Source organism: Manihot esculenta, chromosome 9 (assembly GCF_001659605.2).
Source record: "Manihot esculenta cultivar AM560-2 chromosome 9, M.esculenta_v8, whole genome shotgun sequence".
NCBI lineage: Eukaryota > Viridiplantae > Streptophyta > Magnoliopsida > Malpighiales > Euphorbiaceae > Manihot > Manihot esculenta.
In genome coordinates this window covers 22048613-22062686 of record NC_035169.2, presented here as the reverse complement: position 1 = coordinate 22062686, position 14074 = coordinate 22048613, and the positions used below count along the sequence as shown (strand labels likewise).

Below are 14074 nucleotides of genomic sequence, written 5' to 3'. Positions count from 1 at the left end.
AAATATAAGGACTTTAAAATTATTTATCCTTCATTTAAAGCATAAAATTGAGGAGATTTTCCACTCCTAGATTGAGCAGTATTTGGTTAAAATAAAAAAAAATTGATCGAACCGAATTAATTTGAAAATTCAGTTTGATTTTTTATTCATTTTGGTTCAGTTTTTAATTTTAAAAATTTCAGTTATTTCGATTCGATTTGATTTTGATTCGAAAAAATCGAAAAAATTAAACCGAACCGATTAGTGATAATAATATATTATTTTTGATAATATAAAGAGATTAGATCATATTAAATTAAAATATTTTAATTAAATTTTAAAATATTAAAAATAAAGTGTAAAAAATAAAAAAAATTATTAAAAATTTAAATCGATCAAATCGAATCGAACCGAATCAAATTGATTCGATTCAATTTGATTTCAGACTAAAATCGATTCGATTTGATTTTCATAAATATTAAATTTTAATTTTTAATTTATTTAATTCGATTCGAATTTGAACCAACCGACCGAGTGGTCATTCTAACCAAAACTGTAGCTGTAAGGGTCCCAAGTGAGCTTGAGATGTCATTAAATGTGATAATGGGAAGTTGGTGGTTTTATGAATTGATCAAATATTGAATTATAACCAACAAAATATATATATATATGTATGCTTGGGATCTTAGATCATCTCTCCATCGCCATCTCCATCTTCATCTTTCCAGTGGGATCCCAGTTCTCTTCTTCACCCAACATTTTCAACTACCTTTTAATTTTTCTTATTATTCTTTTCTAGATAAATTATAAAAAACAAAAAGTCTCAATCATTTTGATACATTCATAATTAATTTTTTTTAAAAAAATAATAAATTAAATGATCCTCAACTTTTAATTTTAGTCTTTTCGTTAAAATATTCACAGCTATAAAAAGAAGTTTTATATAACTGTAGTTATAGATTATTAATAACAATTTAAAAATTGTATCTGCCTTTATTGCTAAATATAAAATAACAGTTTATTATTTTTTTGTGATTGATAAAAAATACGATTAAAATTATAATTTTATTAAATCAATAGAAGATCTAATGTGGGTGTGTATTTATACATCATAAAGTCTAAGGACTATTTACTTTATTTTCCCTCAAGAGAAAGAGGAATGAGAACTTTACTATGGAGTTTAATTGTAATTTTTAAGGAATAAATTATTAAAATTCAGCATTATATATTTATTAATATTTTCTAGGCAATTAAAAATTATAATATTTTCTTCTTAAAAAAAAAAATCTGATTCGCAATCTAATTTGAAGTTTAAAGTTACCTTTCCGTACAGAAAAAAAACAACATTATTTTACATATTACAGTTTTAAAATATATATATTATAATTTTAATGTTTTTCCCTACAACAAAATGAAAGCCTTGATTTTTCAAAAGGGACAAGAAAAATAACTAGAAGCCTTGAAAATTGAGTTACCCTAACCATACTGATTCAATTAATTATAAAAAAAATTACTATTTAATTTTTATAATATAAAAAAATTTACTAATTAATTTATTAATTTTAAAAAATATATTAAATTTTTTTTTATTTTTTTAAAAAATCTCTATTAATTTTAATCATTAAATATTTTATTATTTAATGTCTATAATTTTTAAAAATTTATTAATTAATTATTCAATTTTTTAAAAAGTCTATTAATCAATTCTTTCCTATCATAAATATTTTAAATTTTTTATAATATTTAAAAGTTAAAATTAATAAATAAATTAATTAGTAGAATTTTTAAAACATTAAAAATTTTTTAATATATTTTTCAAAATCAATAAACCAACCAGTAAATTTTCTCATATTATAAGGACTAAGTAGTAATTTTTTCTTAATTATATACTTTTGAGCTCAAAAAAACAAATAGAGAGATGTAATATAATTTATGAATAAGAATCAGTAAAATTATATTTCATAATAGTAACTATTCCAATCAATAATTTGAATTAGAATCTATATAGGATCTTGTAAAATAATTTATCTTCCTCAGATAGAATGAACAAATTTCCACCATTCCCAGAAGCAAACCATCATTAGATAGATAATTCAGAGATGAACAGGAGATTTCTAGACACAATAAATAAAAAGACATTAACTCAGAGTAACACAATTCCATGTGAAAATACTAGTCAGCACATAACCAACACAAGGACAACTTTAAACTAATGGGAAGAATTCATCAAACTAACATTAGCACCAGTTTCAAGTTACCTTCCCTAGGGATTTATCTGCTCCATGTGTGTGTGAAACCCTTGCCGACAATTTGTTTCAACCTGCAGTTACCTTCTAGTTAACATGCTATAATCTAAATACGGCGTTTCTTTGGAAGTCGGCATCCATTATGGGGCCGCCGAGTAGTATCTTCAATGTAAACAATAGGATTCCTATCTGCTCGAGAATTACAAAAGCCCTCCCTAAAGCTCATGATTGCTTGCCTTTTCCTCCTGAAGTAAGTGAACCCTTCCACCTTCACCACAACTGATTTCAACCCCATCTCTCTTGCCATCCTTCCAACATATTCTGCAGTTGCTTCAGCAGCATACCGAGTTGCTTTTCCGTCCCCTACTACTTTCTTTGAACCTGATGTGGCCACAAGCTTTGTATTTCCTTTAGAATCTGTCACACTAATAAAGCTATTGTTACGCATTAGCTTCATGTGCACAATATCAGCATTATGCTCAACATTGTTTTGAGAAAATCTAGAATTCTCTTGATCTATTATTCCCCTCACATAATCCATGAGATTGGAATTCCTCCTCATCCCATCATCATTCAGACCAGCAGAATTTTGGAACCTTGAAGGATATGGACCACGGACATTTTCTCCTGCATTATGCACAACATTGTTTTGAGAAAATCTAGAATTCCCTTGTTCTACTATTTCCCTCACAAAATCCATGGGATTGGGATTCCTCCTCATCTCAGCATCATTCCTACCTGCAGAATTTTGGAACCTTGAAGGATATGGACCAGGGACATTTCCTCCTGCAGGCAACAAATCCATTTTAGTCCCAAAATTTTCAGAAGAACACATCATATGTATTTACTATCTCCTCAGGCAACATTTATCCGAACTAGAACTACTATTGTCATTATCTAAACTACCTGCAAAATGGAACAAGTTTTCAATAACTATATGAGGATATTAATTAAGAGTTTAAATTTTGATGAAGTATTTCTAAAATCCACATTAATGCAAACAATTTATATTCTGGGTTGCTTGCAGCTCTTGTACTCTATCCTCCCCCAACCCAGTATCCCAAATACCCCTTTCTTTTCTCTTAAATCAGAACTTATAAACAATTTGATAAAATACAATGATTTAATCTCACATTGGTAAGGAACCACCTCAGCGAGGGATTTATAAGCTCCTAGACACACTCTCCTTGCAAGCCTATTTTAAATGTGACTCCTATCCAGGTAACTTTTTACTCACTTCAATGGATCAGAGCCAGCCCTATCCTATGAGACGCAACAATGCGAGTGGTGGCTTAGGCCTATTGTGCAAGGACATGGGTCCAATGTGTAGAGTGCCAGCCGCAACCAACAAGGACCTTAGTTCTCCAATTGCCAAGGGGACAAGAGCTTTATAAGGCTCCAATGCAACCTCCCTTCACAAGCTGTTTTCCAGGGTGAGTTGGTGCTTATATGGGCTCCTAGGTGGTTCACGTCATTATAAGGGTTTGAAGTTGTTTTCATTGAATGAATTTAGTAGATAAAAATCCATCCAATTTCTACTAGTTTTAAAATTGAAATTCAACTACTCAAGAAGATGAGCCCTAATCAGAGAGAATATCAATTGATCTACAACTCTCTAATCGCCCAACTAATTAGAATAGATTGAAACAGTAAAAGGGAAACACTGAGAATATTTCGATCTAATTAAGAAAACAGGCAGCAGCCAAATCATTCATATAGATTCAATCAAATGAAAACCTACCCAATAGACAGAGACAACTAACCTGGGGAAAAAGCGGCGAATCTGGAAGGCATGTAAGATATGCATTTGGAGCCGCCATAACTCCAAAGCAATGACGAAGAAGACAACCTGCGAACAGACCACATTTCTTTCCTTCGCTCTCAAGCTTTTCCTGTTTTTGCTATAATCGCTTCAACTTTTCACCTTCTCATGGGAAATTACACTCTGTGTGTTTTTTTTCTTTTTTTTTTTTTGTGAAACCCACTTAATTTTAATTATACTCAAACCAAATTAAAAGTAATTTTCAGAAATAATGGATTGCTTGTGTTTATTTATAGATTTTTACAAACTTTTTCTGCAAAATTTTTTCTTAAAACTGATAAAAAAAACATAAATTTTATGGGCAAATCTTAAAAATTTATCAACTCTCTATTTGGCAGCATTTAATTTTTTAAAAAACATTTAAATAAATATTTATAAAATTATACATAATTTATTTTTTAAAAAATAATTATTAACATCCTCCTATAATTTATTTTAATTAATTAAAATTTTTATAGTTTTAAAATTATATTAAAATATATTTATATTTTTATTCCATCAACTAAAAAGACATCTATTAATTTTACTCTCAATTTATTAATCAAAATTAAAAACAGTTTTAATATTGTATCGTTTACTTTATTCTAATCAATTATAAAGTTTCTTAATTTTAAAATTACATTAAAATATTTTTATATTTTTATTTTATTAACTAAAAAATATATTTATTATTTTCTATTTATTTTTATCATTAATTTATTTATTAAAATTAAAAAAAATTATATATTCAAATTAACTTCTTATTAAATAAAATTAATCTAAAACAGAATAGGAAAACAAATTAAAAAGATGGTTGGTGAATTTTTTTTTAATGAGTAGGACAATTGAGAAAAAATTTTAAAAATAAATTTAATTAAATCTCTGTATTTTTATTTAAGAGTCAACTAGGCCAATTTATTTATTTTTTTTAATCAATGCAGTCTGCATGTTTTTATTGAAGGGGCAAATAAGTCCTAAATTGATATAATTTTTTTTAATAATAAAATATTATTTTTTTAATTTAAAATCAGTATTTTAATTAACATAAAAATATTTAAAAAATATATAGAGATAGTAAATGAGCCAGATTTATATGGCTTTTAAATAAAAGTATAAAAATTTAACTGCACTTGTATTTTAAAAAAAATTATTTTTACTAATAAACTAAGGAAAAATATAAATAAAAACTAATAAGTATCTTTTTTAATTAATATAATAAAAATATAAGAACATTTAATGTAATCTCAAAACTATAGAGATATTTTAATTATTTAAAATAAATTTAATGATAAAAATAATTAAAAATATTTTAATGTAATTCTAAAACTATATAAATATTTTAATTAATTAGGATAACTATAGAATAATCAATAGTAATTTTTTTTTAAATTAAAAAATATATTTTTTTTTAAATCAAGAAATTTAGTAATAAATAAATTAAATTAAGTTTTTTGAAATTTTTTATCTCAACTAAAAAAGAAATGCATGAATTTAGTAATTGTAATCCATAATCATAAAAAATTTTAATGTTAATTTGGTATTCATTTCCACTAGAAATAGGTTAATGTATTACTATGCATATTTAGTTTGGTTTATTTTACTTAACTAATCTGAAAGGAAAATACTTTCTATAATTTTTTTAAATTTTGTATTTATTTTAAGTTTAAAATATTCATAATAATTAATTATTCAAAATTTAATAATTAATTAAAGTGAAATATATCCAATTAAAGAAAATTAAACATTTTTAATAAAAACCACTTACTCTTTCCAAAAGAGAGCATTTTTAAGAACTTTGTTGACAAAACTTTCTATTTAACTGTAGAATTTAATTTCTTTTTATTTTTAACATCGCAGCTAAAAGTAATTTCTAGTGTTTGGACAATCAGAAAATTTGGTGAATGAAAATATTTTTCCGATATAAAAAAATTCTTTTCTATCTCACGCTTCAAACTTGTTTAAGATTCTATCACTTGACATCAAAATTTTATTATTTTTCAATAAACTAAAAATAAAATTAGTTTTTACATTAATTTTTGTTGCTTCACACAGCCACAAACAACTCAGCCAACTCTATCAATTGCAGTGCATTTCACAAGAAGAAGTCTAAGAAAATAAGATCAATTGAATAAAGATTTATTAATCAACTAAGCATTGTTCACATAATGAATCAAATAATGAACTAATACAACTATTTTATTTTTCTTCCTGAAAAACGAATTGAAATAACAAAATATAATCATTTTCTACAAATTGAAATTGCAGAATCAGAATTCTTGCCAGAGTATAGTTCAACAGGCTAAACTGACACGTGAAGACCAGGCCTTGCTGTCTTTCTCAGGTATCGATTATTCACGTATAAGAGACCACTTTCATCTGAAATATTTGATGTAACAGGAACTGGATAACACCCAGAATACTTCTTATCTACTTTTGCCAAGCATATATCAAGCATGTACTTCGAAAGGTCACTTTTCTGGAAATATGGTTGGGCTACATATTCATCCAATGGCATCCACTGCAGACAATTACAATACAATGGTTTGAGGACTACTGCAGTAGCTGCAATTAGGGTAATAATACTAAACATCAAAGTTCACAGTATCCATTATGCGAAATCAAAATATGCAGTTAATTGGTGATCATAACACTTGTTCTTTTTTTTTTTTTTCTCGAAAATCTGCTTTGAACAAAACTTACCTGGGCTGCCTCTATCTCTGATTCCTGCTTCTCGACTTCAAAGGAAAGGGGCTGTAGCAGGCATATGAAGGATAAATCTGACTTCCCAAAAAAAGCTCTGTGGCTTTGCCTGAAAATTATATAAAAGGGTAAGTTTCAGTCTTTTAGATGCACAGAAGAGGAAGTCTTTTGTTTTTGGATGCAATTTGCTTTAGGTCTCCTCAACCCACAAACACTCTCTTTAGGGAACATGTAATGCTGAAAAGCAAAAGCACACTATCCTCTGTGCTTAAAACATTTAAAAGTAAAGATGGTAATCATGGAGATAAAGTTACATCAGCAAACTATGGTCCTGGGAAGTAGTTAATTAATGTTCTAGAAAAGGTTAAGGCAAACAATGCAGATGATGACAAATTATTCTAGTAAAACTGCATACCTGAATGCTAATACTTCTACAAATTTTGTTTCAATCTGTCAGCAAAAAAAAAAAAAAACTGTCACTATTGAATTACATGCGTGTGTATATATATATTTCTATTAATCTTTAATTGACATTCAAGTTGCATTATACTTACATCTGTCTCTTCTTTAACTTCTCTTACCGCAGCTACACAGATGTCTTCTCCCTGGACATGATACAGCTCTATAAGTTGTGATCTTCTGGATATATCCATGATGAAAAAATTTGGATGATGAACATACCTCATCAACAGATCCAGTAGGGAACTTCCACACACCTTTCCCTCGAAATATTCCACTCTTTTCTTGGACCACCAGCACCTTCATTCAAAATTGCAAATACATGGTTTTAAGAAATCACTTAAGAATTGCCAAGGATAACAACAGAATCTGAAAAAGTCCAAATCTATCTCAGAAGTAAAAAAATAAATCCCAAATACCCATGTCAACCATCAAATTACAAATTGGTAGTATAAATAACTGCAATCGTAATGACTACACATAAAAACAATATTTAAATGAGGCTATCCCTTCAGTAAAATCTTCATAATGCTCATATTTTCCTGCCTTATGCATACCACTACCGAAGCAGAAGGCTTTCATATAGTAGATTTTTAGGTTATAACAAGGGACTCAAAAGATGATCATAAGCATGTAGAGAGTTTCCCCACCTCAACTTCAAGACTCTATCATAAGTTAGAAGAATTGATGACAAAACAGTATGGAAATTACCTCTCTCTTTTCATTCATGACAAATGCAGCAATGCTCACTCGGTGACTGGCATTTGCTGGAAGAGTATGGGTGCCCTCTGGTATCCAGTATATAAGCATCAAGTATTTTGGCTCTGCGTGATGGTACCAGAACCCTTCCTGTGAAGAAAATCACACAAAAAATGAGCAAAACACAATAAGTTAAGAACCTGAAAAGTAAATTGTTTATCAAACATGAGGCATATTTAGAGTCCTTATTACTACAGTACACAAAGACATTATAGTTACCTTAACTGCAACTTCAACAAGGTTGACTAGTTCAATAGGCACTTTGATCCAAACACCCCTCTTGCCCTACATACGTGTTTATAAATTAATCATTGGAAATATATAATAAGTCCATCTAATACGAATAAACAATATGCTACAAACATTTGTATAATGTCGCAATAAATAATCAGAATGGAAGAAAAGGATCCATATAGCCAATTCCCACCAAAAAGAGATAGAAGGTGAGTTGTGCTCAGTTATAGAAACTTACAGTAGTTTCAAACAGTTTAACAACTGTTGTATAACTCTTTTTAGTTCTCTGTTCCACAAAAAGGATTTACTAGAAAAAAACAGCATATAATAAACTTTTGGAAAGTGCAACTCATACATCTGTCCTTCCTAGCAATTTTAACACAAGAGAATTGGGAGAAAAATCATAATCAAATTAACAACCGTATACTGAAGTAATACCTGCTTTCTCCATTGAACAATTGAAGCTTTAAGCATTGAAGCAAAGTCTTCTGTGTGCATATGCTCACTTAATTCCACAATTACGCCATCATGATCATCATTGATTGCAGCAAGTAGCTTAGCCTGCTGCAATTCGTTTTCAACTAGGATTTTCTCCATGGAAGGTGATGAACTTGCTGAAGATGACAATGATCTGATAGTGAGGAACTGTATCTCTAACTCAAATGCATGGAGTAAAAAATTTAAAAAGGAAAAAGAGAATGAAAAATTAAAATTGCCAAAGAAATTCATGTTCCTTCGTCACTACTACAAATGAAATTATTTGTCTAGTACTTTGAAAAGCATTATGCATTACAAGATCACAATATTGACAATTCCAGTAGAATGGCAGAGGGGCTAACATTTAGCTACTCTAATCAAATTGCAAAAGCTCCAAATTTGGATAAAATTAACCAGTCACATGTTCATCATATGAATCATAGGGCCATGAACTATGCATAGAGAAATCTTCACTGACAGCATTTGCAAATGGGTAATTTCATACATCCGCATTCTCATTTTTACTCACTCAAGTAAACACACACACCCAAGAGAATATAACTAGAATACAGTTACTTTTAACACAAATTTGCAAGAAAAATTTGATGAAATGAGCAAACAGCCACTATCATTCAAGAAATGAAGCATTCAAAATAATAGAAAAGCAATGATTGAAAAGAAAAGAAAATAAAATATTTGTACCTCTTGAAGCAGAAGGCAAGAAAAGTAAGAAAGCAGATTATAAATGCGAAGGAAGAGAAATTGGAATGATTTGAGGAAAGCAGTGAAGATTTGGAGAAGCAAATGGATACAATCATATTTATAATCAGAAAGGAATTTGGGTTTTTTTGAAATGGAAAGAAATAACACAGAAAGTAATTAAGCTTTCTTCTGCAATTTCATCTTCATATCTTGGGGTTTGGGTTAGGGACTTTGAATCTCTCTTTCACATTGTTTATTTATTTATTTTTCAATTGGGTGTGCATAAAGCTTAGAACATCGTCGTCGAGAGTTTGAAAGGAAAATTCCAGTGGTAAGAGTACTCTGCCGCGCACGCAATCTTCCACCGGAGCTGGGGACTTGTAATAAAATTGAATAAATTATTTTTAGGTCCCCCCTTTTTTATTAAATTAATATTTAGATATTAGTCACTTTATTTTTATTGCAATTGAAAAAAATTAAATAAAAATAATATGAATCATTAAAATATAAAGAATAATAATATAAATAATTTGATTAGTTTTTTATTAAAACTATTAAATATTTTAAGTTTATAAAATAAATAATTTTTTAATAGAAAAAAGTAAAATTTAACAGCAAGTTAAAAAGTATTAAATTTTGTTTTTTAATTTAAATTTATTCATAAATTAATAATAACATGTTAAATAAAATTAAATTAATGGAGAGATTATAAATCATGCTCTTAAATTTTAATAAGTGATAATTTTATTTAATTTTTTAATAATAATTTAAAAATAAATTTAGTATTTTTATTTTTTTAATATTATATAATTTAAAAATAAATTTAATATTTTAATAATATTTAAATAAAACAGTTAAAAATTACTATTTAAATTTCTATAATATAATAAAATTTAGTAGTTAATTTTTTTATTTTAAAAATTATATTAAAACATCTTAATATTTTTAAAAGTTTAATATTTAATTATTTTATTAATTTTAATTGATAAATATTTTATTATTTAATCATTATAATTTTAAAAAATTTATTAATTAACTTATATATTTTTAAGAATTCTACTAATTATTTTTCTAATAAATATATTTTAATTTTTTTATAATATTTAACGGTTTTCATAGTTGTGAAAAGATTAATTAATAATTTTTTAAAATATTTTAAAAATTATTAAAATAAAAATATTAATTAATAAATTTTATAATAAATATTAAATAATAATTTTTTTTAATTTATTAAAATATTGAGATTTGAACCCATTTAAAATTAATGAAGAGGACCAAGTCTTAAGCGCGTAAAGCATATGTGAAAGTACTAAAGAAGCTTTTTGTCAGTTGTTAAAGTGGAATGCTGGGTCTCTTGTTTTTTTTATTATTATTATTAAAACTTGGTCAAATAAAGAGAGACGTAATTTTAAATAGATATTATTATATTTAATAAATTTTTTAATTAAAATATAAACCGTTAAAATAGTATTATGACAAACTCAATTAACAAAAATATTAATTTTAGAGTTTAACAAAAATTTACAATCATTCAAAATTAAATCTCTATATAAAATAATTTGATAAAAATGCTCCTAAGTGTTTATCGAAATCCCTGCATAAAATAACTTGACAAAGATGTTGCTCCTTCTTTTTCATCTCTCGAACATAAATTATTAAAATCTCCCGAACAAAATCACGAAAAAGAGTTTTTACGAGATAAAACTCGAATAAAAGTTCAAGATTGACATTGTGAAACCCATAATGACTAGTAAACCTCTATTGAACATGACTTTATGAAACAATTAAATCAATAAAATTTGAAGAAAAATCAACCACAGAAACATACACATCAACTATCAAAATGTAAAAAGTTACGAAAAAATTTCATATATGAGAACTGAGAGTTTTTATTTTCATTAAAAATAAAATGTTCGGTTTGTAACTAGTAACCAAATCTTTCAATGCATTTACTGTCCAAACATTGTCGAGTTCTCGACAGTTTAAATACAGAACGATCATTGCTTTCGGCTATCCTGACCTTTGATTGGGGAAGAGAAAAGAAAAAGTTAAATTTAAGAAAGAGAAAAAGACGAGATTATCGAGTCACAGAGGAAAACTCTACAACAGGTTGATGTAATACCCGGCTCGAGTCCGGCATTGGAATTCCTGTAGTCCGGTGGAATCTCGGGTGTTGGAACCCTCGAGAAGGGTAATGCATATGTTTTCCAAGGTAGTTTCACTTGTTTTCATGTTTTGAAGTGTTAAAAGACTTGAGTTTTGAAAGAAAAGCAACAAGGGAGAAATGCAAAGGTTCGGCCGCCGAAGGGCACTTTCGGCCGCCGAACATGGCATGGTTGTGGCTTCACGTTCGGCTGCCGAAGGTGGTCTGGCCAGCCACCTATAAAAGGGCCAAGGGTCGGTGGAAGGAGGTTAGTTCTCCTCCACTTGCAGCCAGAGGTGAGTTTCAGCCTCTCCCACGTTGACTTTCATGTTTTCCATGATTTTCATCAAATCTTTCAAGAGTTTTAAGAGTTTTGGTGATTTGTGAAGGTTTTGAGCAAAAGAACCAAGTTTTGAAGCTTGGAGCTTTGGAAGAGCTTTTCTTCATATCTCCACGTTAGGATCCTTCATCCTCAAGTTGTGTAAGAGGTAAGTGAAGATCCTGAGCTTCTTTGATGATTTTTGAAAGGTTTTATGAAGTTTGTATGGGTAGTATGCATGTTTAGGTTTAGGTGAGGGTTTTGATGATTTGTGGTGTTCCAACATGTTTAAGTGTTATGTGCTATGTTTGTTTGGGGTTTTAGGGTAGTTTTAGACCCCTTGTGCATATATATGTGTCTATGCTAGTTGAATTTGAATTTGAATTTTTTTTGAAAAAAATTTTGAATCTTAGATATATTAATATATCTTAGATAGTATTTACATGACTAAAACATATAAAAATTTTATTTTTAAATCAATTTTTCATATTCTCTTCCTAATATATTTTTAAAAAAATATTTTTCTTAATAATAATTCAAACAATAATTCTAAATAAATTTAAAATGAAGTATACACTTTTTCTGCTATTCCATATTATCAATTGAATTAATTAATAAAAAATATTTTCTATCCTAAACACATTTTTTTTTATTTTATACTTTTTCTTTCATACCAAAATTGTATGAAATTTAGAAATAAATAAAAAATATTTTTTCTTGTAAAAAATAAAATTAAACAATTCTCAAAGAAAATGAATTTTCTTCAAAAAAATAAATTTTTGGACTTAGAAATTTAATTAACACAGATTATATTTTCTATAAATAAATATTATTAACACCATTTATTTTTTTAATATTGCAATCAAATATTCGAAACTAAATTATTTGTTTAAAAAATTTAAAAAAATAATTTTCATATCTAAATATTTTTTAAAAAATATTTTTCATATATTAAAATGATGGAATTAATTTTAATGAATGGATTAATTATCATATTGTGAATCGTTTTGAAGTCAAAGTCAACACCCTAATAAAAGCAGACAAGAAATATCTATATTTACGGAGAAAATTCATAATGTCGGAAAATTTTCTGTGATTCAAATAATCAAACCTTCAAATAACAAATGGACAGCATCATTCCTTGCATGCCAATCAAAACGACGACAAATATTCAATGCAACGTTATTACAATTTTACTCCAAATAACTTCCTTGTTCAACAAACAATCTCAATTTCTAAGTAATTTTGTCAACAACAGAAATAATAATAAAAAGGGTGAATTACTATTAAATCCTTAAACTTTTAAAAATTCACTAGTCCACTTATATTTTAAGATCACTTAATTAAAATATTTCTATATTTTATAAAATCAAACTCTGTTAAAAAAACCCATTAATTACTTTGAGTATTTATATTATTTGGTGTTTGTAATTTTAAATATATATACATATATATATATAATTATAAGTATATATATTATTTAGACGTTCAGACTAATACTAAATAAATTAACTAACAATTTGTATAAAATAAAAGTCGAAGAATTTAATTTTATAAAATATATGAATGTTTTAATCGAATGATTTTAATATTAGAATAATAAATTAGTAAATTTTTAAATATTTAAAAATTTAATAGTAATCTTTTCTATTATATTATATAATAATTGCCTAAAAAAAATTATGGATTGGCCTCTGAGTATAGAATCATGTGACAAGAGATTTTTAATTCCATCAAAAGAAAAAAATTTGAACGCTTCAGATTGTTCTCAGTTTAATTCAGTTTATCAAGATTCACTCTTTTAACCACATTATTAACTGCTATAATCCAGTAGATTTTTTTTATATCTGTAATTACGATGTCTCCAAACTAATTAGTCGATAAAATTTTTTATCAATGAGCCGATCACATCATTATCAAATTTTTAGAGAACATTATAATTAATCTCACATTCTTATAATATAAAAACTAATAATTATAAAAATAAAAATATGCAATTCTCACACAATTAGTCCTATCCTCCAATTTAATATTAGAGTGACTGTCATAAGTTTCAACCACCTCACATTATCTTTTTTTACAAGTTTAATCATTTATAATATAATTTTAACTCTCGATTAATTAATAGTAATAAGTATACATGATTCAATTAAAACATTTAAGAAAATATATAATATAGACCAGAGTCAGAAATTTCATTATTTTACTCATACTAAGTGCATATTAATAATTTTTCAGAAATTATACTCAGCATA

The 14074-nt window shown here is 26.9% G+C and overlaps 2 protein-coding genes across 4 annotated transcripts; both read right to left on the bottom strand.

The window, feature by feature from the left end:
* Window positions 1-2039: 2039 nt before the first annotated feature.
* On the bottom strand, window positions 2040-4175 carry LOC110622090 (probable ribosomal protein S11, mitochondrial). Of its 2 annotated transcripts, XM_043959558.1 has the most exons (3): window positions 3989-4175; window positions 2964-3011; window positions 2040-2852 (listed from the first exon to the last, which is right to left on the bottom strand). In XM_043959558.1, exons 1-3 carry the CDS (start codon window positions 4089-4091, stop codon window positions 2332-2334), a joined length of 672 nt encoding a protein of 223 aa, XP_043815493.1. In that variant the 5' UTR covers window positions 4092-4175; the 3' UTR covers window positions 2040-2331. The 2 variants fall into 2 exon arrangements, with proteins under 2 accessions (XP_043815493.1, XP_021622163.1); XM_021766471.2 differs by having other exon boundaries at window positions 2040-3011; window positions 3989-4169.
* A 1961-nt stretch (window positions 4176-6136) lies between these two features.
* Window positions 6137-9726, bottom strand: LOC110622419 (nudix hydrolase 2). Of its 2 annotated transcripts, none has more exons than XM_021766913.2 (9): window positions 9358-9726; window positions 8617-8792; window positions 8164-8229; window positions 7897-8034; window positions 7408-7485; window positions 7281-7331; window positions 7142-7176; window positions 6727-6835; window positions 6137-6544 (listed from the first exon to the last, which is right to left on the bottom strand). In XM_021766913.2, the coding sequence occupies exons 2-9, from the start codon at window positions 8773-8775 to the stop codon at window positions 6326-6328; spliced, it is 855 nt and encodes a 284-aa protein (XP_021622605.1). In that variant the 5' UTR covers window positions 8776-8792; window positions 9358-9726; the 3' UTR covers window positions 6137-6325. The 2 variants fall into 2 exon arrangements, with proteins under 2 accessions (XP_021622605.1, XP_043815577.1); XM_043959642.1 differs by having other exon boundaries at window positions 6400-6588.
* Between the last annotated feature and the right edge of the window lie 4348 nt (window positions 9727-14074).